This window comes from Sebastes umbrosus, chromosome 19 (genome assembly GCF_015220745.1).
Source record: "Sebastes umbrosus isolate fSebUmb1 chromosome 19, fSebUmb1.pri, whole genome shotgun sequence".
NCBI lineage: Eukaryota > Metazoa > Chordata > Actinopteri > Perciformes > Sebastidae > Sebastes > Sebastes umbrosus.
The window spans coordinates 20,563,611-20,590,618 of NC_051287.1; the positions used below are offsets into that span (position 1 = coordinate 20,563,611).

The 27,008-nt window shown below is 40.8% G+C and overlaps 1 protein-coding gene across 5 annotated transcripts; it reads right to left on the minus strand.

Annotated features, from left to right (window-relative positions):
• On the minus strand, positions 1–26,465 carry LOC119477979 (lysine-specific demethylase 2B). 5 transcript variants are annotated; one of them, XM_037752306.1, is made up of 21 exons: positions 25,775–26,463; positions 25,163–25,307; positions 24,982–25,060; positions 24,799–24,845; positions 23,581–23,759; positions 23,341–23,447; positions 20,811–20,904; positions 20,257–20,410; positions 19,981–20,096; positions 18,481–18,607; positions 17,884–18,290; positions 17,700–17,786; positions 10,731–10,961; positions 8,309–8,452; positions 7,878–7,964; positions 7,418–7,753; positions 4,990–6,056; positions 4,746–4,909; positions 2,804–2,965; positions 1,601–1,819; positions 1–317 (listed from the first exon to the last, which is right to left on the minus strand). In XM_037752306.1, the coding sequence occupies exons 1-21, from the start codon at positions 25,817–25,819 to the stop codon at positions 136–138; spliced, it is 4,179 nt and encodes a 1,392-aa protein (XP_037608234.1). In that variant the 5' UTR covers positions 25,820–26,463; the 3' UTR covers positions 1–135. The 5 variants fall into 5 exon arrangements, with proteins under 5 accessions (XP_037608234.1, XP_037608235.1, XP_037608233.1 ...); XM_037752307.1 differs by having other exon boundaries at positions 4,990–6,059; positions 7,418–7,744; positions 25,775–26,462; XM_037752305.1 differs by having other exon boundaries at positions 4,990–6,059; positions 25,775–26,461.
• Positions 26,466–27,008: the final 543 nt, after the last annotated feature.

The following is a 27,008-nucleotide window of genomic DNA, read 5'->3' on the forward strand; positions in this document are numbered from 1 at the left end:
CATCGGTTCTACAGACGCGTCCTTTGTGTCTGTTTAGTAGTCCGCAGACGTTAATGCAACACACGAGCACACAGTCGTCTGCTGCCTCCGTGTGGACAGTAGTTTTACCACTTTGTGAATGTCACACGGGTCTTCCTAACTTATCTTTTGCAGCAGCTTCTCTTCTATCAGTTCAAACTGCACGCTGACGGACATTTCCGCGACAAACTGATCACATCCCTCCTTGGTCACCTGTTTGCAGTACCGCAGGTCGATGTGACATATGCTTCCACAGCGCTTGAAATATGTCAACGACTGGTCGGTGACCCTGTTACACACTGAAGGGAGAAAACAGGGGGTTAGGAGGGAAAAAGAACAAATGATGCGTAACGGGTCACCTGTACTGACATAAGCTATGACACACATGGATTAATCGACGCTTCGGGATATTCTAGGACGTGAAATCCAAAGGCCTCATTATGGTGAGCGGCGTTTCAGGATAAGACAGAAAGCCAAAAATGCATTTGCCTCTCAGCTCTTTCCATAATGGCCCTTTGATTCATTGTGTTTCACATTTAATGGTATTCCAGAGAGACAACAAGCATAAGATCAGATTCTCTTTAGCATTTGTGCACTTTGCAATAAATGGTGTGAAATTCTATAAAAATTGATTTCACAATTTGTATATAATTTCATGCCTCCCGACAAGAAGCAGCAGCACAAGCTACAACCTCTCTGAAACGGTTTTAACGAAATGTGAGCATTAAAACGTCAAATTTCAGGTCAGATTTATTGCAGGATTGTTGTATTAGACTGTTAGTTTTGGTGACGTGTGCCAAATAAACTATAGGTGTTTAGATTCATTTCTTACAGTACCTTCCAGACGAACTTTTGAGTTTTTAAAGGTCTTATTGATAACATTTTTATGTAGACAAATATTTTTTAAATCCACAGAGCTTTTAGAAAGGTGCTGAATAAAAGTAAGGCTTTTCCTGAAAAAAAAAAATATGATTGTCGATTAATCATTTAAAAAATCTTGGCGGGTCCAAAATGAATGTTTTGTTTACCTTTGTGGACGATATCTGACATTCTGTTTCCACTTATAACAAGGCTTGTGAGCCAATAGTAAAACAATGTTGGTATCACGTGGTATCTCTGAGTCGTCAGTTAGTGTGGAAAAAACGGATAAATGGCTGAGATTGACGGTAAGTGCCTGGCAACGACAATTGCAACATCTAGTGGCTTAACGTTATCAATAGCACCTTTAAGTCATTTTCTGTTGGCTTCTTTACCATTTAACAATGACATGACCTTGACAAAAAGGTGACTTAATGTTCACACATCTGTCATAAATTCATGTCTCTCCAAGTTGATTTTCGACCTGGGATGGCTGAAAAACCAGTCACTGTCTGGAAGGACATGAAAAACCATCAGTATAGTCCTTTAACTAAAGGTAAATATTTGATTTACATCTATGGAATTGATGTAAATTCACTGGAAGTATATAATCCACTGTGGATAGACATGACAGTTCAATACTTCTAATGAGTTCAGGATTTAGCCACTAGGGGGAGCAAGTCAAATGCAGGCAGACTTACAGCCAACAAAGACAGGCTCCTACCTGACAGGTTGATGTCAGTGAGCGAGTCTCTGGTGGTCGTCCCCGCAGCGGTCAGGATGTTGACGGACTGGTCGGTGACGTGGTTGCAGTAGCTGAGGTCCAGCTTGGACAGCGAGGGCATGTAGCGTATGATGAGGCGCAGAGACGTGTCCGTGATGTCCAAGCCCGCCAGGCGCAAGTCCTCCACGTTACGCAGTTTGCTCCTGTTGTCCAACTGACCTACAAAGTTAGATTTTTGAGACAAAATCATTGTAAAAGGTGCTATTTTTGTAGTTAGTTCCATCTAACAAATATTATCTTTGTGTCAAAGGACAGATAGAGATTATTCCTCTGTGCCATTGACCACCATTGTTGGTCATAAGCTATTAAAAACACATCAGTGAGCCACACTGTTGCACTGGGTGACATGTTCCTACATTATTATAAACATGGGCACTGTAGTTTATTTTTGAGTTAACCCCACATCTCACATAAGGACTATAATCACTAGAGGACCAATTGTGTATTGATCCACGAGTGAAAATAGTCCCAAACAAATGCACTATTTACTCCTGTTTGAGTAACATTTGCTAAAAATTCCAGTGCCCAGCTGTTTGATGAAATTATCGATCCTTTTTAAAAAAAAATAAAACTATATATTTGCGACACATTTTTAAACATAAAAAGTAACGTATACAATATCCACTCTTTGCATAAAAGGTGCAAAATGCGAGATTGGGAGCCTTTCTATTGCCTCCGCACAACTCTCAACATGATGACACCTGAGCCGGCGGCAACCAAGGCAACACTGCTGAGAGAGCTAACAGTGTTTACCTGAGGGGGAACCGGAGGGTGGGCGCTACGCTTTGGTTGGGACGGTGCTAGCAGTGCAGAGCAGCGGCCGTTAGCTAGCCAGTGAAACACGCTCACGTGCACTAACATGCAGTAAAAGCACGCATGACCGGCCCGGCTATGTCATCAAAGCGCAGAGAAACTCGGATTACAACACACACACACAGAGAGAGTGACTTCATTCTCTGCTCAGGTAGACATTACTCCTCAATATCTTAACATATCAAATAGTTGTTTGATGCTATAGTAATGCTCTGGATATCGTGTACAGAACCTTTTATTTCCCATTACTCCATGGTGTTGCTCACTCATTCAGCCACTAAAGCCTAAGACTGTTCAGACGGTGTGTGTGTGTGAATGGCAGGTTGGTACCTGGCCTGTTATCTGTAGGAGGCGACAGCAGGTCCCTCATCTGGGCGTCTTTCAGTCCCTCGACCCACTGAACATCCAGCGTCCGCAGCAGAGGACAGCTGGAGGTGCAAAGAGCAGAGACCGCCACCCAGGAGCATCCTGACAACAGCAGCACACGCAGACCTGCAGGGACGGCGAAGACATACAGAACCTCATGTTAGACATCTTTTACATTTAGATACAATACACTGATCTTATTTAATCTGCTCTATGTGGCCACAAGCGGCTTCACGGCAAGCTAAATATACTGCAGACTGTTGAGGAAATGTGCCCTATTTTTCAGTTTCTCCGTCTCCAGAGTTTTAGTTAATCTCAGGTCACAAAATAAACCAACACAGACGCAGCGAGTATTCTTATCTAATTAGCTGAGTGATCCAGCAAAGACGTTCTGAAGTAACAAAGCATCTCAAGTAAACCATCTAAATCCAGGAGCCTCTGGGGAAACAATTATCCATATGGAGGATCCATTTGGGGATATTATGGGAAATCTAACTTGGAAAAAAAACTACACATGCTACACAAACACATTGTTTTAATCAAAACCTGAAACAGTCATTTTACCGCCCTCGGTACATAAAGTTCCGCAGTCTTTATCGAGGCAATTATGTTGAAGATATGGTGCTAATGGATATCATTGGAAGGTTGTGTCAAGGTCAGAGCTTGAAATGACGGATGTCCCGTTGTCCCAGGGACATTAAAAATAGCACCTGGGACACAAAGATACAGCGTCGGGGGCAATTCTGGGACGGTACAGAAACTTATCATTACAAATCAAATTATTACATACATAGACAGATGAGCTGTGTGAAAGTTGTAAAAGCTGCCTGAGGGTAATTATGTCCATTACTTTGGTGGATGCGAAGTTTTACCAATGGGTAACGGACATATTGCAGAAGGTAAATACATATGTGTGTGTATTTTTTGTACTGCTTCATTAAGATGTAGTGTGTTATAGTGCGACATGAAATGAAAAAAAAGAAATTAAATTTGGGATAATGGTTGTTTTTGGCATCATTGGGCAAAAAATCTATAATAACCTTTCAGCATATAGTAATTCAAGTGTTCTGAGAGATAACTAGAGTTCCGCACCTCCTCATGTTCTGCTCCTCTGTTTTCAGGCATTAAAAAATCTAGCCAATCACAAGTAATTTCAGAGAGAGAGCGTTCTTATTGGCTATGCTCCGGATGGTGGGCGGTGCTTGGTATTTCCTCAACTTGGCTGCCGGGTCACAAACTTTCTTATTTTACAGCTTAACAGTACACTAAAAGATGTTTCTGAAAATATTTGAGGCAAGAAATAGGCATTACAGTAACAGAGTATTGATTCATATTTGATCAGCGCTGCCTTGTTTGACCGTTTGATCGGGGTTTGCGAGTGATTGACAGCTGCTCAGAGACGGCAAGGCTCCAGCTCGGCTCTGATTGGTTGTTTTCCTCCATTCTGTGAAATCTTGCAGATGCCATTAGGAGCACCGGAGGACACCGGAGGATACAGAGGCACATGATTTTTTTCAGATTACCTGTCTCATGTACTACTGTCAGGATATAGTGACTGTTTTATAAAAATAACTTTTTTTAAATCATATTTACTCCATTTTTACCCACTGCTGCTGTAAGTCTGGGACAGTTGGAAGTAGAATTCGGGACAGTTGCGCGACACTGAGGAAACAATTTTGAGTCCTGGTCAAGGTGAGTGACCGTGTCCTCATGTCTCTATAATTAATTAAGTCAAGTCAAACATTTAGAATTTTTTCTGGAATTTTCCTTCAATAAAACTCTCAGTTGATTCCACTTTTTCATAACAGTTCATCCTTTCAACCAACTTATATAAAAATCTACCTTATCTCATTTACCTCCTTTTCATAAAAACACAAACAGTGTTTTGCTGGTTGAACATATTTACCTGGCAGTCTGTTGATGAGCCAGCTGAGTTGTTTCTTAGAGATGTTGGTCCAGCTGAGGTCCAGAGCTACCGGCTGTCTCCGGATGATGCCGCTCAGCATGAGAGGTGTGATGGACTTGCAGCGGTTCAGATTGATGTGCTTCCAAAGCCTCTTGTCGCAGCACCTGGTGAGACACGCAGCAGATATTTTATAGCCTGTATTATGAAGATGTGTTTTCAACAGTACAGTACATCCTGTACTCACCATCTGTTCCAGGTCCTGCAGACACGCATGCAGACACAAAGATCTCTGTGAGTCAAGTGACTGAACACGGTCATCCACATCTCCCTTCGCATCACGTGTGCTTCGCCGTCGCCCAGCGGGAGTCTGTCAGGCGGGGGGCTGATGGGAGGGGGCCGGATCACGTGGCGCTCCATTTGGATACATTTTGGCGGTGACCGGCAGGGGAGCGGACGGGGGCATATTGGTGTGATCTGAGCACTCCTGTTCCAACCGAGTGGCGAGTAGCCACGCGGCGTCTCGTTCACCTCCCGCCCCCTGTGTCGCAGCCAGTCGCCCAGGTCGCTGCTGCCGTTATTAAGAGGCCATCTAGGTTTTTGGTCGTCTACTTCGTTCTCAGGCTCAGTTTTTACAGGCCTGTGGTTCTGATTGGCCAGGCCGTCCTCTGTTTTCAGTGGGCGTCTGTTTTGATTGGCCAAACCTTCCTCTATTTTAAGCACCCTGCGGCTCTGGTTAGTGGTCGAGTCCTCTGTTTTTAGTGGTTTACGGTTCTGATTGGTCAAGGAGTCCTCACTCTTCAGTGGTCGTCGATTGTGATGGGCTGAACCGTCCTCCGTCTTCACTGAGCCGTGGTTCTGGTTGGACAGACAGTCTTCTGTCTTGGGAATCTCCTGCTTGAACTCTTTGCTCAGCTCTTTGTTGGGGAGGCGCCGACGCTGATGGCGAGCCTTCAGCGGAGCGGCGTTCCTCTCCTGAGCGTCTCCTGATTCGCTGCTTGGTCCGGCTCTGGGAGAGTTGGAGGATTGTTCACTTTCTCTGGCTGCCGATGTTCTTAGCAGCGGATTTAAAAGGAGCTTGGCTTTGTCCTCTGAGCTGCTGTCTCTCTCTTTTTTCACCGTCTCCTCTTCCTCTCCCTCCTCATCTTCTTGTTCTTGGTCCTCGTCATCATACTCATTTTTCCCCTTTAAATGAATCCTGTCCAAGGAGAATCCATCTTCTTCATGATCCTCCTGGTCATCTTCTTCATCATTCTCTGTCTTGATTTGCCGAAACAGCTTCGGAGTCAAAGGATCGTCTGGTTTTGAAAGTTTCTTCTAAGAAAGAATAGAAGACCCATAATTATTACTTTTAAAGCAGTTGTCAGTTTATCAGTTTCAATTTGAGGACATTTTTGCAGGTTTGAATTTTACTTTACATATCTTTTATTTTCAAGAGAATTAAAGGTGCTAAATGCAAAACTGGGAGCATTTCTATTGCCTCTCAACGGCTCTCAACATGGCAACTGCTATCAGCTAATGGTGCTAGCAGCTAATGGTGCTAGCAGCTAATGGTGCTAACAGCGCTAACAGTACAAACAATGGAGAAAGTGCTGACAGAGATAACCGGTAGTTCTTTGCTGCTATATTAATGCTCTTGATATCGAATTTAGCACCTTTAAGCTCCAAATTAATTTATAAAATGCGAATATATTGTAATTCAATGTAATTTTTAATTTTACAACAACCAAATATAAACAAACTGGTCTAAGAAATCTTCAGTGACCCTGTCTATATCACACATTTTCATATAGTTCAATTCTTCTGTTCTCAGGTCTTCTATATCTTCCCCCTTTATAATATTCACAATAAACTGTGCTTTGTGACAATATTGTTCTTCCTTTGCAAATTACACACAGAATGACAGGGTATAATAAAGCCTGGTATTTTTCTCTGATTTTAAGGAAAAGTTAAAGTCACAAGAAGAATGAACAGCTAAAAGCACTTTGTGGTGAGATTATTTTGTCAACTGCTGTTTCCAAGGTCAAGACTGAACTTTGGAAGCCTTAAAAGTAATAAGAAACATGGGCTCGGATCGAAATTGCATACTAACACACTATTCATACTAAGTATGACGTAAAATTGAGTTTGTAGTGCGTTCCAACTGCATAGTGTGGGGATTTTGTGCACGCGAGAAATGCCCAGATGTGTAACAGATTAGAAAGAATGTCTGAGTATGAGACGTGTGCTTACTGGCTATGCTCAGCTGGCCTAAAATACATTGTGGCTCTTCAGACTTTCCAATGGCGGACTGAGAGGCGGTTAAAATAATAAACCATAGGATAAAATATTTACAAATTATGACGAGTGACGTTAAGGTACAGTTAAGAGAAAAAACACGGGAGTTCACATATACCGTATAATGTACTGTAGAAAACATATTTAACAACAAAATATCTAATAATTTTAATTTGCCTTAAAATAATACTGTAAAAATGTAAATTGAGTGGAAGAGGTAATGTTGATTTACATTTGAGATAAACAATTTTCCTGCAACGGTAGCTTGGACCGGTAACGTTGTGATCGATTCTGTCATGTGACGCAGAGAAGACGTATTGCTTGAGTTTATTAATGCCATCTATGACTCCACTTTATTCATTATAACTGATAAGATTACGAACAGATAAGGGTCTTACCTTCTTTTTCACAATGACAGGTTCATCATGGGTGTCAAACAGTTTCCTCTTTTTCCTCAGTGGGTTGTCCTCAGGCCTTGGTCGGGGCGTACCATCCAGAGACAACAACGGGGGACGTTTCTTTGGAGGCTCTTCCTCTTTCCTCTTAGGGATTTCTTCCCGCTCTGCCTTCCTCTTCACAGCAGATGTAGAAGTCAAAGCAGTAACAGTTGCCGTGGCCACCATCGGCGAGTCGGGCTCTTCTTTTGAATCCCGGCTTAACCGCGGTTCTTTCAGTAGCGATCCGGGAAGGTTTGACGCGTACTTGAATCCTGGCCCCCTTTTTTGCTTTGAGGCCAAAAGGTTAGAAAAACAGAGCACAACTTTATTTTTCTGGTTCAGAGTTTCTGGGACAGAGTCAACTTGTTTAATCATGTCATGATTCAGACACGTACAGACTTAAGTCCATACAGATACTTACTTTTCCTGTTTTCCCAGCATGGTTGCACTTCGGACACTCCCAGCAGTTTGGCAACTCATCATTGACTACTCCGTTTGAATCCTTTACCTGACAAAAAGGAACACAGATTTACAGAAGCCTTTGTGACGGTCTTTCAGGCGCAGATGTGACGCACTCTGCCCCAAACATGTTGCGTTCTTATTAGAAACAAAAATGAAACAATTAAGCTACCATTAATGAGCACAATGTCTGATTACTGTAACGCAAACAAGTAGTGGGTGGATGTTGTGGTTTGTGGTCATTAAAGTAAAATCAGTTTGTTTTTTTTGTTAAGACAATAAAGTCTGCGTTTGGCTTCATTTACCTCAGCATTATTTAAATCAGCACCACCTCCACCTGCTCCGTCTGTCCGTCTGACAACATTCAATACATACTCAGGTTGACTACTTTACCTTGAGACAGTTAGGATGAACAATCTCGTTGCAGATGGAGCACTCCATGAGCATGAGGTTGAACTTCTCCTCCTCGTCCTCCACCGTGTCCTCTTTCCCCGCCTCGCCACAGACGAGACACACCGCTGTGTGGGGCAGGACAGGCTGGAGACACAAACACAAGCTTGAAGATAAAGCTGCTGTATCCAATTAATATCCTCTTTTGAAACAATTCCTCTCAGACAAACTGGTCAACCCACACTTTCTCCCAATCTTCGTTTTTCACAATGTTTCCATTCATTTAAGGTTCCATTACAATGCAAGTGAGGTAGCTATCTACGATGTTTTGTGTACATGCTACCGGTGGATTAAACAGTATACTGAGCTAGTTTATAAGGTAGAGTAAGATATGTTTTGTTGTCTCTGTTTTCTTTAATTGCTTTAATCATTGACTATGTTTACATGCACACTGATATTTCATTATTATTCCGAATATGACAATATTCGGAATTTGGTACAGGTCGTGTAAACAGCATATTCCATTTGGATATTCTGAATTAGGCATTATTACGAATGGAGCATTTTCAGATTAAGACATGTGGGATATGCCGATATTACTCTGGTTTTAGGAGCATTCTTTACAGAGCATTCGGAATATGCATCACAGTTTGCAGAGACGGAGAAACACACCTACTATTAAACATTATGAAAGACTTCGATATCAACAGGTTTTTGGATATGCGCAACGAAACGCCGACCTTTTCAAGAAGGTGGTCGAAGGAATGAAAGAGGGAGGCTGTGTTTGGCATGGTTGAACAAGTAACCTGTATAACCCGTACCATACATGTACCTGGAGTCTAGATCTGTTTTGCGTTTCCATCCAGAAAGTACTCCTAAAATGTAGGTTGTTACCGGATGATGATAGGCTAGGCTATGTCTCTTGTTACAATCTATTTATTTGAATGTACTATAACTCGCTACCACCGTTGTGTATTAAAATATGTGTGCTGTGCTGGCCTTAGCTCCGAGCACTGCGCCGCAGCAGTATTAGGGTGAGTGAACATCAAGAGTGGGTTAAGCTTATTGGCATATCTTAAAAGTGGGACAGAGTTGCTAAAGAGCTTAAGACCGCAAGTGTGGGATATTGGGATGGATGCCAAGTCTCTCTCACTCTCTTGCTTATCGTGGTCAATCCTTCAAACTGAACTGTCTGTGTATGATGGAGAATCAATCAAACCCAGTCTGTCTACTTGTCTCTGTCCATGGTGCTGAATCATTCAAACACAGTCTTTGTCTCTCTCTCTCCATGGCCTTTGGTCACTACTGCTACTGCTGCTGTTACTTATATTATTAGTATTAGCTTGTGTCACTACCATGGCAACCACCTGGAACACCCTAGTAATCACCCTGTACTGCCCTAGTCACCACGTTGAGCACCACAGCAACAACCACACGGACACACCCAAAATCAAGTATTCGAAATTAAAGGAAAGCAAAGGAAAGGAAGTTTAGAAGATTGATACCACTCTCATGTCTGCACGCTTAATATGAAGCTAGAGCCAGCAAGCGGTAAGCTTAGCTTAGCATAAATACTGTGTTGTGATTTTACGAGGGGTTACGTGCTGGATCCATTTCTTTGCCAGGTGCAGTGACTTCCTAGAGCAGTGGTTTTCAAAGTGGGGTCCAGGGACCCCCAGGGGTCCATGAGGGGGTTCCAGGGGTCAGGTCCCCAGCAAAAAGGGTAATAATAATTACTATTTTCACTATAATTCCGTCCATAAGCAACACAATGACAGAATATCATGTGCAATATTATTTTTTAGTACTTTTTCAATATCATTTTCAATATTACTTTTCTATTTTAGTTTACTTATTTTACTAAATGTATCTTGCTTCTATTGTTATTCTATTAGGCTCTGGTGTTGATATCACTTCTTATACACTTTATATTTATTACTCTGCTGTGTTTTTTATTCTTATGTCGCTGTAATTTTAGAGCAATCTCTAGCAAAAGAATTTCCTTCAGTGTTAATAAAGTTATATCTTATCTCTCTTGTGACTATTTTGGTCATGGGTTAATTTGATTTGTGTCAGTTTAGGGGTCCTTGACGTGAAAAAGTTTGGGAACCACTGTCCTAGAGTCTTTGCTGGTTGCCTGGCAACCTCAACAAGACTCCAGGAAATCACTTTGGGTTTTGTGTAGATTAAGCAAAGATATGATGTGTTAATCAGTGAGCTTTAAGAGGTGCTGGTGAGAGAGCCAGGCTAGCTGTTTCCCCTTGTTTTCAGTATTTATGCTAAGCTAAGCTAATCACCTGCTGGCTGTAGCTTTAGCACACGGTTGTGAAAATTGTTTTGATCTTCTAATCTAACTCTCTAAAACTATTCCTTCAACATCATGCGTATGTGACAAGAACATCCACTGAGAACATCCTGAACTTACTGCAATGCACTGCCTCATGATGCAGGACTGTTTCATGCGGCCCGGCCCGCCAAACTTCTTCATGTCTTTACAAAAGTGGCACTCGCCGCACTCTGTCCGCAGGCACGCCTCACACTTCCGACAGCGCGTCCTTCTCCTCCTGGCACCAGATGTTCCCCGACTGGCCGACAGCTTGACTGCTGATGCAGGAGAAGCTGCCATCTTAGGTTTCGGCCGGTTGGGAGGCCGGGGCTGAAAGGATAAAGGGGATACTGTGTCAAGCAACTAAAAATGATAAGGCAAGAAATATTTCACAAACAGGCATCTCAAAGGTCAGGTGAATTACAAGTTTCAAGTTTGTTTAGTCGTCATATGCACAACAATTACAACAAGCAGTCGTTGGCAATGGTAAGGTAAAGGTACCCTATTGTATATATAATACAGTATATATATACACATATAGACGTGTAAACAGGAATGTAGTACGTATAGAGAAGTAATACATGACTGCTGACTTGACTCTGACTTGCCCCAAACTGCATGTGATTATCATAAAGTGGGCATGTCTGTAAAGGGGAGACTTGTGGGTAACCATAGCACCCCTTTTTATTCACATATCTTGAGGTCAGAGGTCAAGGGACTCCTTTGAAAATGGCCATGACAGTTTTTCCTTGCCAAAATTGAGTTAATGTTGCGTTAATGCGTTATTATCGTGTTATTATCACGTTAACTTTCACAGACACGCCAGCCGTCCACAGCACCATCTTCCTCCAGAGAGCTTTTAGTTTGTTGATAAAGGATAAATTTATTATTTTAAAATTTTTAGAACATTATGATGCTACTTACAAAGTATTCCACTTAAATATATTAAATAAAGGCAAATATAGGTGCAGTCACATAATAATGCAAATGTGTAGTTAGTATGTACTGTGTCAAGGGCAGCAAGTTTGCATTATTATCTTTCACAAAGAAGACTTTTAAGCTGCAGATGCTTTACAATCCTTATCTCACTGGATAACAACAAACTGTTTATTATCAATTTGACAATTCAGTGATTTTGTTTTCAACCAAAATGTCAGATTGAAGTAAAAAAAGAATGCATCTGAAGAGCTCCTCAATCTAACGTGCTGACATTTAATTTAATAAATGGTGCTACGGCTCAATAACAAGCACTTACAATCATGTTGTGTAATAAGAAAATAATGAAAACATTCAATTAAATCCAACAGGGGTCAGCGTTATGGTGGATGGAAGCGGTACATCCTGATCCTTTTTTTTGGGTCTTTGTAACCCTGGGTTTAACAGATCCAAACAGAGATGCATCCATATATGCATTTACATAAACACAAATCTGATCACGCTGTGTATAAACACACGTTTTTCACGGCTGTTACAGCACAGGATCCAGGAGGAAAAACAAACAAATCAAGAATGTCCCCGGGGGCATCTTCCAAATTTAGCCCTTCACTTTGCTTGCATGTTTTCTACTTCAAAGAGAAACTGCACTTGTGGCTACATTTCACACACGGATCACTAGGAGCCCGTTATTCTGTGTTAGACTGATTTATAACTGTACGCATTAAATGTGCTCTATTTAATAGAAGCGGGTAATGGAGATGAGATGCCTTTGATCTCCATCATTACTGCTCTTGGTGTTATATATTCGGCTCCCTCTCAGGCTCGGAGCCCGACCACAACAATGTATTCTCAACATGAAAAACCACATGTCAAAACGCTGCCAACCGTGCCACGCGAGGAAATATGTGGCAATGTGTGAGATGAAATAAACAAGAAGGAGAGCGAGAGACTGCAGCTCTTGGAAAAATGAAGATCAGATTTCTTTAGTTGCATCGGCAGTGCAGATTCTCCTAGCGTCAGCATAGCAACAGCCACGTCCCATTCCCTAACAGAACAGTCTATGACACACAGACTTGTAACCAATAAGAGCTGTAATGAGACTCTCCAACAGGAAAAGAAAGCAGGCTCAATCTTAGGCACATTACAATAATTTATTCTAACAATAGCCGTGAAATAGACTGACATAGGCGGTTAGATTTGTGGTTACCAGACGGGATTAGAGTGAGATATTAGGTGGGGGGTTAGGGCTCGATTGTTCTGGGGGTACTGGTGGGGATTATAAACAGGAGGTCTGCTCCAAAAGAACACTGGAATGAGACCCAGGAAAAGACAACATGATCTGTTATTTTACACTTCCGACAAACATGAGACAACAGGTCAGAGTTATGATCAATCTGCTAATGTCAGATCACATTAAATAACAGACACCGTGCTGTCTGATTACACCTGTAACTCAAACTGCAGGTGTATGAAAAGATACTTCAGAAAGCTGTCCACATTGTCCCCTAAATCCCCTCTAAACCTCCCCCTCTGTCTGCTAAGTGAGTGATCTCTAAAGCAGATATCCCTCTGACAGCAGAGGTTGACAACAAGGCTGCCAACGAAATAAACTGCCTCTCACTCTGAGTGCTCTGTCTCGGGTACAAGTGTTTTCAGTCTTTAGTTTAGCATTAGTAGCTCGTACCTCTTTTATAGCACATAGTATATATACACATGTGTCATCAGTAAGGACAGTAACCAACTGGTAATTCCTTGGCTCATCAAAGCTCATTCAACTGGGAAACATTATGAGAGGCAGACTTTAATGTTCATTGACACCGCCTCGAAGCCTCTTAAGCTTCTGTGGAGAACAGTGGAAATCAATTACTGTGGTTATACTTAACATCACCTTAAACACATATTGAAGACAGCGCCGCACACTGAGCACAGATTGCAGAAACAACAGGACATATTGTTTTTATCAAAAGCAGAAGAAATTCAAAATCAGACCAAAGTCATAAAAACGCTGTCCCATATGTGTGACGTTTCTCAAACTGTTGTGAGCAAAAATGTATTCACATCTAGGAATATATGTGGAAACTATTGATTTGGGGGAAGAAAAACGGGTTCACAAATTCTTGGAGGGATTACTTTCCTGTTAAGCTTTAGAGGTGGTATATCTTGTAAAGCTGATGCTGCGTTTGAAACAAAAACAACACCAAAAACATGTGTTTGTTCCACACAGTTTGTAGTGTTTAGCCCAGATTTTACATGTGGAACAAGTTATACACAAACTCTAATAAAACCTCTGGAGTGTGTCAGTATCAATCAGTAAAACAACTCTTTACAGGGTGTGCAGAGCATGTTTTGGAGATAAAGCAGGGATTAAATGAACTGTAAAGTTGTTCAGACTGGTGCTGGACGCTTAGAAAATGTTTGGCTTCTAAACAACTGTGGACAGCTTGCATGCACTTCAACACATATTGCATATTGAGCATATTTCATTGATGTTCAAACAGCTGTGACACCAAGAACAGGTGCTTTAACATGACTGGAAAAAAACAGAAACTGAACATGTGTTGTGATATTTGTCAAAAGAGCGAAACGGACTTCTAGCCAGTCGGTGTTTTTCAAATGCAAATGCAGCCACAGAATTATTGTAAGGGGGTGTGGTTCAGAGTTAAGTAGAAGAAATATTCAAATTGCTGTGTAAGCAAGTCTCATCTTGCATATCCCAGCTCTCTCTACACCGAACAATATTGAATATTCCTTTCATAATGACACGTAACCTGTTTTTTGGGTACACACATATTCTAACATGCGTATCTGGTGCTTTTACAATCAAATCATTAAAGATTAATCATCTACATGAATTTCCATTCCTCTGCTTCTCTGCTTTCGAAACGACCAATAGCAGCCCTGAGGCTCTGAGCTATATAAACACAGCCTTCTCCTATTGCTGGTTTCACCTGACAGAAACACATATGCATGCATACGCAAACTGCAGACCTATCCAAAAAAATCAAAGATGAAGCACAGAGGTTAGACTGAATCAATGCATTTCCTCTCCAGGTAGCTGCCTTTTCCTCGCTGCCCTGTGATGCTGCACACTGCTCTGTCTGACACAAGCATTCCTCTGGTGGCCTCACTATGCCTGCCTGCCTGCCTGCCTGCCTGCCTGCCTGCAGGGGTTTGGCGTGCTAACCTGCTCAGAGTCTGAGTCGTAGTCCTCATCATCAGCGCTCAGCGACATGGCCATGGCTGTTTTTTTTTCATGCGCCGTCCAGCTCACGGCAAACTGACATGGCTGCAGTCTCCTCCTCCTCCTCCTTCTACTACTCCTGCTACTGCTGTCTGGCCTACAGCCCTCCCTCCTACTCTAAAAGCTCCACAATACACCAAGCAGATGTAGGAAACACAGACAAGCCTGCCTCATTAATATGGATCCACTCCCTGGGAAAAAGGGAGGGGTGGAGGGACGCGCGGGGCCAATGGGAGGCCGCTGTGTATCAGAATATGTACTGGGGGGGGCGTCTGCCTTTAACCAATGAGGAGAGAGAATGCAGAGGAGGTGATGTCATATTCATGATGGGTATCACAGGGAGAGGAGAGCAGGCTCAACACAGCCAATAGAGCCAGATGGCATCTCATTACAAAAGGCAAACACAAAGAGGCCCCACCACCAGCAGCTGGCCTTTGGAGGGACGGGTGGGGGTGATCCAGAGGATCCATAAAACCAAACAGAAATCACTCCCCATACATTCAGATACAACATCCACCCACCTCCTGTTGAGGCCTGTTACACACTTCATGCATCTGTTTGGACAATGAATTATTAATAGAAAGTTTGAAAGTATGTACAATATATAAAATATAAAACATGAACACTGTACATCTGTGTATCATTTCTCAATAATAAGCATTTTGACCTTTTCATACTAGGTAATTGGGAAAATGGAAGAGGTAATTATTTTTTTATTTTTACATTCAGCCAATGAATGTTAATGCCTTGATGTTGACCCTCTTACGGCCTCCTGCTGAGCTCAAGACACCATGAAATCAAAGGATAAATTATATGCGTAGACATTAAAGGCACTTCAAGCCTGCAAGTGTGTGCAGCTATTTAAGTCTCACAATATCACAATTTCACATGGACTTTTTTATACAGCATACGGATGCCCAAGAGGCATATGCATAAGTAGTACTTAAGTAATGAGCATCTGCACCGACTGAAAAATATGGCTGAAAATGTCCTTTTTAATTTCTAAGTAAGCCTGAAGTGTAACAACAAACATGTAAGCAGTGAAACAGTGAGTTGTGCATCCGGTCTGAGAAATGAGTCGTGTCATATATACAGTGTGAGAATATAATGTTCAACAGAGAACAGTTCCATTAAAAGCTTGTTTTTTTATCCTTGTTAATGACTAGGGGTGTGTAAGAAAACATCGCTACACTTGAGTATGGCGATGTTATGATTTGTGTATCATTTCTCAAAAACACAATCTATTTTTAATTAATAGTTTACATGCAAAGACTTTTGGCAGACAGTGGCTCAGATTGCACAAAAAGTAGCGCTATGATGGTGGATGCTACAGGAACTGTGATAAATGCAAATGCAGATCCCACTGTTCTGATTGCATAAAAAAGTAAACTTTTTTATTTCACATTTTGTGCATATGGTGGTGTGTTCTTTGATAGTTTTCCTAAAATTAGATCGAGAAAATTGCAATATATCACCTTGCTTACAGTATCACAATATGTCGTGATATATTGAATCGTTGAAATTCCTGTATCGTGATACGTATCGTATCGCTAGATTCTTGCCAATACACAACCCTATTAATGACAGCAAAATACATAGATAGAGGTATGTGTATGGAGGACAGCAAAAATAAGATTTAATTATTTACTTTATCAGGCTTTAGGGCAGCCTGTTAAGTCAAAATAAATATATCTGCAAATAAATTAATCTGCTGCTCTAATGAGTGTTGGAAGAAGAGAGGGAAGACAGAATAATGTCAAGCATGGAAGTCTAAACAAAAGAGTTTAGACGTACACGCTGCCCATTTCTAAGAGTTTCTTTGTGATGATCAAAAATTTAAACTACAGATCAATAAAAAATAAATTGGTTCAGCCTTCCCTATTCTATAGTAATGAAATCAACACACCACTAAAGTACCACTCTGTTACTAATAATACCATCCTAAACCTAATTTGATTAAAATTCAGTATTCATATTGAAAACCAGACTTTTTTTTGACAATAAGTCAAATTTATCAAATACAAGATCATTTTTTCAGTTGATTTTGAACTCTATGACATTAAAGGTGCTTTTGATAACATTGATAACATTCAGCCACTAGATGTCACAATCTCCCTCACCCATTCCATTGCATTCACTTCACAACAAGTGGTTGCCAGGCACTAACCGTAAAACAGCCAGTTTTTTTTCCACACTAACTGGCAACTTGATCGCTGACGAGATACCACGTGATACCAACGTTATTTTACTATTGGCTCATAAGCCTCGTTAGAAGTGGGAACCAAACGTCAGATATATTCCACAGAGATAAACAAAAACATTCATTTTGGACCCGTCGAAATGTTTTGAATGATTAATTCACAATCCTAATTTTCTTAGGAAAAGCTACACTTTTATTCGACACCTTTCTAAAAGCTCTGCGGATGTATTCTTTTTTTTTATATATATTCGTCTACATAAAAATGTTTCATAAAAAATAAAGTATTGTTTCCTACATCAGTGGGCCACTCATTGGGCCAGTCATTGTAAGTCCTTTAACACATAAACTGAACTCCTGCTATCTTCTCAATATACATCCATAAAAGTAAAAAATGTTGCAGACAGTGCAAATAAACTTTCACAAAATTAATCTTTCAGGTGAAAAGTCCAGAAATGTTATTGCACCACAAAGTCAAGCGGCAGGGGCCTGGGATCAACCCTCTGCCCATCACTTGCGCTCACTTTTATATAGTTATTATGATGATTTTTCTATTGTGTTAAGTGATCAACTCAAATTCAAGTGTGCGTCAAGTGTCCCTCAACTTAATTTGAAAGCCCCAAGGAAAGATAAAGAACAATATTTGGTGCAAAAGCATTAAGAAAGTCTTAGAGTGCAGCGGACATATTCTTACCTTTATAGTTTTCTTGGCCCAGTACACCACCGGAACTCCAGTGATGGCTAATCTGGGGTCGTCATCGGCGTGTTCTTTTAAGACAACCTAGACGGCCACAGAGAGCAAACAAACATTAAAAGGGAACTCTGTCGTGTCTATTGGATGGTGCATATTGTGAAAATGTCATCTTTTTGTTTCTTACCTTCATGTCTTCCAGCAGGGCTTGTGGGTTCTCTATTCCCTCTGGAACACATTTCTTATTTTCAGGGAGCGACTCCAGCTTCTCCACCAGCGTCCTGAGTCCACTCAGCTCAAACTCCGTCAAATGCGTCCATTTATTCGGGGACTCTGAGGCTGGAGAGTCAGAGGGGGTTTGGGGGAACTCTAGAGAGGTGGAGCCGGGATTACAGCTGTCCTCAGAGTCAACAGATAAAACAGCTTTGAGGTGCTGGCCTCTCCGGTTGTCAGGAGAGCAGGGGCCGTCCTGGGCAGCTCTCTCTGGCTTTTCACCCTGGCCATCCCTGACTTGAGTCTCGCACGAGTCCTCGTTCATGTCCTGGCTCCTTGAGTCGGAGGAGGGGCTCTCTGTGTTCGCCTTTGTCTCGTTGTCTGAAGGGACAAAAGGAGGGAAAAATAGTTATATCATATCTGTCCACATTGTATTGGAAGAGAGCCATCAGCTACAGAAATAATATGATAGAGCATGGCACTGAAACAGAATGCCTGACCGGTTTAATTGCAAACACAGCAGGAGGTAACCCATCCTGCCCCCTCTTGTGCATTACTTAATTCCACTCACCCATTAGTACAGGCTCTTTGCGGATCTCCTGAGAAAAGTAGGAGCGTTTGGTGAGGCAGTGCAGGTATCTCTCTAGGACATACCAAGCTATCTCATAGTAGAAGGGGAAACGGAACTTGGAATGAACCTGAAATCAGAGACAACACTCGTCAGCGTAACCCTGAAAAACACCTAATATTTACATAAACTCAGGTTATCTAGTTATTGTTTGCTTTTTGGTAACCCGGTCTCTTAAATGTCATGTAATCTTGCCCATGTATACACTTAACTAGAGTTCTGTCTGTGTTTCTACACATGAGTCTTCAGACAATGACAGTTACAGCGGTGTAAAGAGATTATTACTTAACAATATGTTGCTGTTGTGCTCTATAACTCCAGACACTGTCCTCCTCTCATGCATACAAACAAACACGCACACGTCTTCAGGAACAAACATGCAGTACTACGATCTATGAGATGTGATTATTCTTCTGAAATAATACAGCTTTAAAACCTACTAGAAAGAAAGACTTCATATTTCATACTTTTTTGTAAAAAATAAGAGTAAAATAAGAGTTTTGCAATATGTACTTTGGTGTACCACAAAGTACACCACACTGATTTGTTAAAAAAATAATGACTTTATTCCTAATGCTGTGTTCACACTACAAGGAACAAAAGCAACAAAACGGCCAAGCGTGGCCAGCCATTGTCGCCGAATCGCCGTTGAAGTGTTGCTCAAGCGCATGTTGTCGTAGTTATGTCGTTAAATTGCGCTGGAAACTAACAGCATTTTTTAAAGATGGAACGGAATAGGGTGAAACAAGAACATATGATTGGTTGATGCTTCACCGCATCATTGGAGCGCTGAAAAAAGTTGAGCTCAACTTTGATTTGTAGCGCGTCATGCGCGTCATGCGCGTCATGCAGCAGCGACAAGTGTTGGGCGTCAGTTTATGGCTTCATGTCATGTTCCTATCTTTTGTCATATACATAATGCTTTTCATTTTATAGGTAACATATAGTTAAAAAACATGTAAGAGTTTGAGTATCTTCTGTTTACAATGAAAAATCACCAATAAAAAGATTTTTTTTTTTTTTTAAATGCTGTTGTTTTTTCATTTAAAAATATTAATTAACAAATTAATTTAAATATATTAACAATTATTATACACATGCACACTGAAAAATGTACCTTTCCTTATCAAACTAACAACTTCTTACAATACACAAATAAGTACTGCTTTTGGGCTCCCACACATCTGACTTTTACATTTATATTTCTTGTCATTTTGTCACTCCCAAATATTTTACCCTTTGACTCTTTTCCCTTATTTCTCTTTCAATCTCAACCAAACCGATTCCTCCTCCATCACATCTCTCATTCTCCTGTCTCTCGCAGGTGAACTCGTCACCTTCCCCTGGTTCTCCGAGAGATTGATTTATCCCAGTAGGAGTTTACTGTATTGCAGTGCGGGCCACAGTTCAGCCGCACAACAGAGAATGCAGCAGGACTCCTACCTTAGTCCTATTCTCTATCTCGTGGATGGTAAGCTGCATAGGAATGTTGAAGCTGTGCAGAATATTGCCTCCGAACACCAGCGTGTCCTCTGGAGTGTAAACAGCATGGATCCAACCTTAATTACAAAAAGACATACAGAGATAAGGAACATATAGAGGATTCACAGCTGAAGAAATAAACAGTATAATAGTCAGGTAAAGCTTGGCTCCACTGTTCATTGAAGTGGCGGCTAATCTTTTCCTGCTGGCTACTGTAACACAACCATGCCAACACACCAGATGGGATGAAGAAGGTGTATCCTTGCTTAAGCTCCACTCTCTGGCATCCGTCAGCTCGGTCTCCCAGGAAGATATCACTCTGCTTGCCTGACAGGACCCAGTCCTCATAAAGGGCAAGGTTATGAGAGGTTGGAGGCACAAGCCAAAACACCTGAGGAGAAGCAGAGATTATTTTATTTAGAGGTTATACTGGACAGACGTGGCCGGGTTAGGTGAAATATCAACTCTGAAACTGTTAGCAACACTACATATTGCCAGACATACATTGGTTTAATTTCTCCCCTTAATGTTCAATGAAAGGAAAACTAATAAATGAAGATTTGTTGCACAAGATATCATATATGTTATAAGCAGGGATGGGACGATATAGGATTTTATCACGGATCACGATAAAAGAAATGCTCACAATAAGGAATTATTATGCAAGAAAGAACAGACTCACACAATGTTGCTATTTTTTTTACGCATATTTTGATGATTATCTGGATAATACTGTGAATCACAATTATTTTGGCCAGGATAATCATGACATGAAACCAGAATGAACTTACTTTCTGTCCCTTGAATACGTGATACCACACAGAAGTTCCCCCGAAATCAATGTGGAAGTCTGTGTAGCAGCCCTTCACACTCATCAAACAATACCTACAGCAGAAAAGGAGATAATAACAAAATAAGTCAAACGAATCACATTGTAGACAAGTAAACTGTGAGGATGTACGAGTATAACAGACTGATCTAAAAAGGAAAAACACAGCGCAACCAATTAGAAGGCAGCAGTCATCTCTGTAGTGTTTTGCTGAAAACAACCACTAGAAATCACTCACAAGAGCACTACAGCACAGAGAATTGTTCACAATGGGACATCTCTCCTCTGGAAATTAATTGAGGAATGATTAGCACTCCATGACATAAATGATTCAGTAATTTAGCTAGATGGGAGCAGCTCTGTTTTATCTGAAAACAAAATCGAAACAAACGAGGTGTATACAGAAAAAAACAACAGAAATCGATACAGTATTATGTCATGCATCCCACAGAGAGATGATGTGATTGTTTCTTGAAACAAATGGAGAGCCAGATAGCCAGTCAGCTGTAGGAAAACATCTACCTGCGAATGTCAAGGTCAGTCAGTTAAGATGCTGTATGGTGCAGTAACATTATGCTCCTTCCACACTCGCAAATGTGTAAAATATTATATATTTTATGGGTCTCGTGCATTGGCGTGGCAAAGTGGCTCGAGAGCGCCCCCTACGAAGTCGCTATAATTTAGCCCCTCATTGAAGTTTCATCTACATCTATGAAATTTGGTAGGCAGATGTAACATGTGGAGACATACAAAAAAAAGCCTCTTGGAGGTCTACCCTAATCCAGATGTGAGCTTACGATCTGGCACCAGGTCGCTACGTTTTTATAGAGGTTGACGCCCAGAAATGCACCGAACACAGCAAAATGAAAAGAAAAGAGAAAACACAGGCAGAGGGCAGGGATGCAGATACAGACACCGCCACACACTTCTAGTGATAAGTGATGATTGAGAGGGATTCTTTTTGTTTGTTTAGGAAAATCCTACTCATTGTGCCTTTAAAGTCAGATAGTATCATTTCGCTTGCATGAGAGAAAATAATGAACCAAGAAGACAGATAATATTTTAGGGGCTGCAACTCACAATTACTTTCATTAGCAATTAATCTGATGCTTTTTTTATGATTGATCAATTGGTAAAAAAAAAAACAGTGAAAAAAAATTCCCATTACATTTTCCCAGAGCCCAAGAGCCTCTTTACTTCATTTTTAGTAGTACACACAGAGCAGACTCTAATTAAAGATGAAGTAGGCGAGATTGGAGCAAATATGATTTAAAAAAGTTATTTTCATAAAACGGTAGCTATATCGTGACAGTAGTATATGAAACAGGTAATCTGAAAAAAAAATCATGTGCCTCTGTGTCCTCCGGTGCTCCTAATGGCATCTGCAAGATTTCACAGACCGGAGGAAAACAAGCAGTAAGAGCTGATCTGAGGTCTGCTGTCCATCTGCTGTCTATGAGAGCCGGCTGTCAGTCAGTCGCGAACTCCGACCAAACAGTCAAACTAGGCAGCATTGATCAAATATGAATCAATATTATGTTACGTTAATGCCTATTTCTCACCTCAAATGTTTTCAGAATCATCTTGTAGTGCACGGTTTAGCCGTAAAATGATAAAGTTTGTAAGCCATGTTGAGATATCCTGAAGGAACGCCAAAACGCCAGTAACATGACCGGAGCACAGCCAATAGGAACGCTCTCTCTCTGAAATGACCTGTGATTGGCCAAAGTCTCCCGTCACGGGCTAGATTTTTTTTAAACCCTGAAAACAGAGCCATGATGAGGAGCAGAAGTCTAGTTATCTCTCAGAACACTTGAATTACAATATGCTGAAAGGTTATTATGGAACCTTTGCCCATTGATGCCAAAAATATACTGCCTACTGCCACTTTAAGTCCTGGTTTCAGCATCATGTCTGCACCAACACCAAGCATCACTGTAGCAGCATAACAGCAGCTAAACTAAGCACTAGTGGTGACGCTGAAATGAAATGTATTGGCTGAAATAATAATGAGAATGATTTGTCACTGGATATCTGTAAAACCTGATCCTTATGTATTATATTATGTACAATCCAATCCTCCTCATATAACTATGAGCATTATTTGATCAGATATAATTTAAAATGAATAAATATAAGTCAGCAGAGAGACAGAAAGGTAGAAAGAGGGGTTTTGACTCTTAGCTATGTACAAATGCTGACATCTGATTGGCTGAGAGGCATCTGTGCAGTCAGACTACAGCAAGGAGGAAAACTCTGCTGCCTAGCAACAATCACGAGCACTTACAGGAGATTGATAACACCGACCGTATGCAGCGCTTCTACAATGATAGAGCGATAGATGAGACATTCAGATGGGAGGAGAAATTGCATTTACTGCCAAGGAAGGAGCAATTGCCTCCAAGTATTTTCAATATCTTGATCTACTCTTTGTTTGTTTTTTACAGATAGACTGACACACAGCTCAGGGGTGATTTTTGTGAAAGTCCTACCGTTGCACTTTAGGGTACTTCATGTCTGAGATTACATTGGTGGCTTCTGTTTGGCTATGCTTCAGATCAGGAGGCCACATGTTGTCCACCCAGTCGACTTGATCCACCTGGGAGAGTGAGCAAAACTGCACTTTTAGCCATCAGTCACATTGTTGGTAGTCATACTTGCTTTGAATATGGTGCCAGATATGTGACCTTAATGAAACCTTTTATATTATCATACAAATAATGTTATATTACCACTGTGGGCCGCTTGATGAGGTTCTCCAGCTTAGTGTGGCTGAACTCTAAGCTGATGACATTGAAGAGCTTGTCCCGCTCTTCCTCTGGTGTCTCATAATAACGGACGAACTGGCCCATGCTCATTTCAGAGCCTTTCTGAGTGCTCACATCCATAACATCCACAGACCGACGACTGCCTGCAAAGCAACAACCGGAACACAAGTTGACATTAAAGCTTTGAGCACTTCCACTGTCACTAACATGTAATACCATCTGTTTGTAAGCCTGTCTAAGAACAATCCAGCATGCTATTGTGAGACTTATACAGAGAACATGTGTATTGTTGACAGATTTCATCATGAACAAGTATCTCTGAATGCCTGTAATTCACCATCTTGCCCACTAGATGGAGCAACTACGCTCCCAATCCTGTTTTGACTTCATTTCTTTCAGGCTTCACTTGACACAGCTGTATTTTAATGCGTAGGAAAATTGCAATTGGACAAAAAAAATGTAATGGATAAAAAGAGTAAGATAATAGATGGAATCATATTTAGTTTTTAATGGAGCACGTAGAATACACCATATGAGAAAGTTGACATGGACATGCACACATACTATAATCATTCATCACACAACAATGTTATATGACAGGCAGACAAATAGACAGATATATGTATGTATGTTCATTAATTAAATAATATCCTAAAAAAAAGGAGAAAACAGTGAATATAAAAATAATAATAATACCATTGTTTTGGAGTATTTGCTTTCTTACCAACATTATTTTACCAAAAAAAACAACCTTTTTTTAATTTATAAACATTATTCCACTATGCAAAAGAGTGGTTCTTCACAATTTCTGACAAAACTGGACATTTTATCTGATAGCACACATTTTTTTTAGCTCGTTATCCCAACCGCACTGCTGAATCCATCATAGTTGGGGTAGTAGAACATGTTTCAATATCGCATTTACCTTCCACAAACTGTGCTGTGGAAGTAAATATGGCCACGGATGAGACTATATGGTTACTTTTAGGACACTTCAGATCATTGCAGATCTTCCCAAAAGCTAAAACTCACTGACCTCCCTATTTTTCATTATTTGAATTAGCAACCCTCCCCCTTTTGATGCTTTTGGTTTTTCTTTATGCACTCTAATTGTTACATTAGTGAACTATATGCAAACATCTTAGTGTGTGCACGTGTGTGTGTAGCAAGCATCCCACTTACCAACTAAGCCTTTAATTTCACTGACTGTAAATTCTGGATCAGGCATTCTATGAAAAGAGAGATTGATCAGTTAAAAACATAAATATACAACACATGTAAAGTGGGTTCAATACAACATCATGAGCACTGTCAAAAGATTATTCTTGATATAACTGTGTGAAATCACAGAAATGGTCTTCTCACCTGACCCCGAGTCCATCTTTCTCTTTAAAAATGAGTGGGGTCCTGAGAGCCTCCCTCTGCACATATTCATAGGAGAAGTCTGCAAAAAGCATTTATAGGAATGCACATTTATTAATGTTAAAGACATGCATCCTGCCCAAACAATCTTCTTGCAAACATGCATAATCATGTGTAACTTTACCTTTCCCCTCCATGGAGTGGACAAATTTGGCGCTGTAGCTGTCACTGGCGAGCTTCTCCTCCACACTGAAACCTCTAATGTTTACAATTTCCTCCACATCGGACAGATCCTCGTTTTCATCGTACATCCTCCTGCAGATGGAGCGCTGCACATTGAAAACGAGATGATTTATATTTGACATGTAAACACCCCCTCCTCTGTCTCCATAAACAGCCAAGCATGACTGATGATTCAACATTTATTTTTATTAGCAACTTTAAAACTGCAGTAAAGGGTCTTTGATATTAATGTTACTATAGCTGCATATATGTTGCCTTTAATGTGACGTCAAGCACAATAAACGACACTTGTCCTGGGTAAACACAGCACTTGGGTTATTCCACAATGTCTATATGTTGGTTTATCTATAACTTACATCCTCTGTACTATTACACAATAAGTTACAACATATAAAATGCGACATCTATCGTTTCTCCTCCTCTAACTTGCACATCTTTTAAGTGACTTGACGCACCAGCGTCTACAAACGTTAGCTTAGCTCACTAATTAGCTCGCTGCCAATCTCGCCTCATATAAGCTAACACGTAATAACACGGCAGATGGTTTACACACCAGCCTGCGTCCAGGTTCAGCACACGTCTCCACGGCCTGAGCCATCGTCTCTTATCAAGCTTTTACAGCCACTCGGTGTCGGAAATGCATCTTCCTGCGTGGAGAAGTTAAAGAAACACTTAGCACGCTTTTCAGGTTCAAAACAAGGGGAACCATGTTTTTGTGTATTACGTCACCGCCAGGAACCAAAACATTGTTGGACAACGTCACACGGCATGTTTAGTGTTTAGTTCACTGCTGCTTTTACAAAGGAAGAAACATTTATCACACATTAAATCAAACACCATTGTTTGTGAACGCAAAAAAAACATTAAACCACTATTATTACCGAATAGTTACGCCTACATCATGTTAAAGAGAAACAAGCGATAAAACAGCTTGTGTTTATCAAAACATCTCTTTATCTCCTTTCATTCATTCTAATACTAATAATGTATGTACGTGACGTGTGTCACGTGGACTGGTCTAATAGTCAACCGTTCAAATTAACAAAAACATATATTTTTTATAATTACTACACATTAAAGGTGGTAATTACATCAGTATTAACTGATTCGTTATCACATAACAGAGGAAATGCAATAGTGATGTGTCTGTCGCGAACGAGCTGGCTCAAAGAGCCGGCTCTTTTAAGTGAACGATGGGAGCCGGCTACCGTCCGAGAGACGTTTTTTTCGGTCGGAGGCAATAACGTTTCGAAAAGCCAACACTAGGGCTGTTTTCGAAACCGCATACTGCATACTACTGAGGAGCGCAGTATGCAGTATGCAGTACATACTGCATACTGCGCATCCTCAGTAGTATGCAGTATGGAACGTAAATCGGTTTATTTTGTAGTACGCGAGGCCGAGTTTCGCGGGCTTCCGGTTTTGGAAAGCTTAAAAAAAACTTAAAAGTTACGGCTTTGCTATGGGTAAAGTTAACGTTAGTAGGACAGATTACGTTCGTTACAGATAGACAGTAGCACTTATGAATTGCTGTCCTTACATTAAATTAGAAAAATAATATGCTATTTTTACATTTATATTATATTAAAAATAATATGCTATTTTTACATTTATATTCCTCCCTGTCCACCGCTGTCACCGGGATGTTGACGTCCGTCATTTCCGCCATTACAAAAATTTCCAAAAAGTGACCGTCGCAGCGCATTGCATTGTGGGATACAGTAGGCGAGGTAGACTGGTCTGATGCATACTGGAGAATTTTTCCAAATCAGTACGTCATCCGGGTA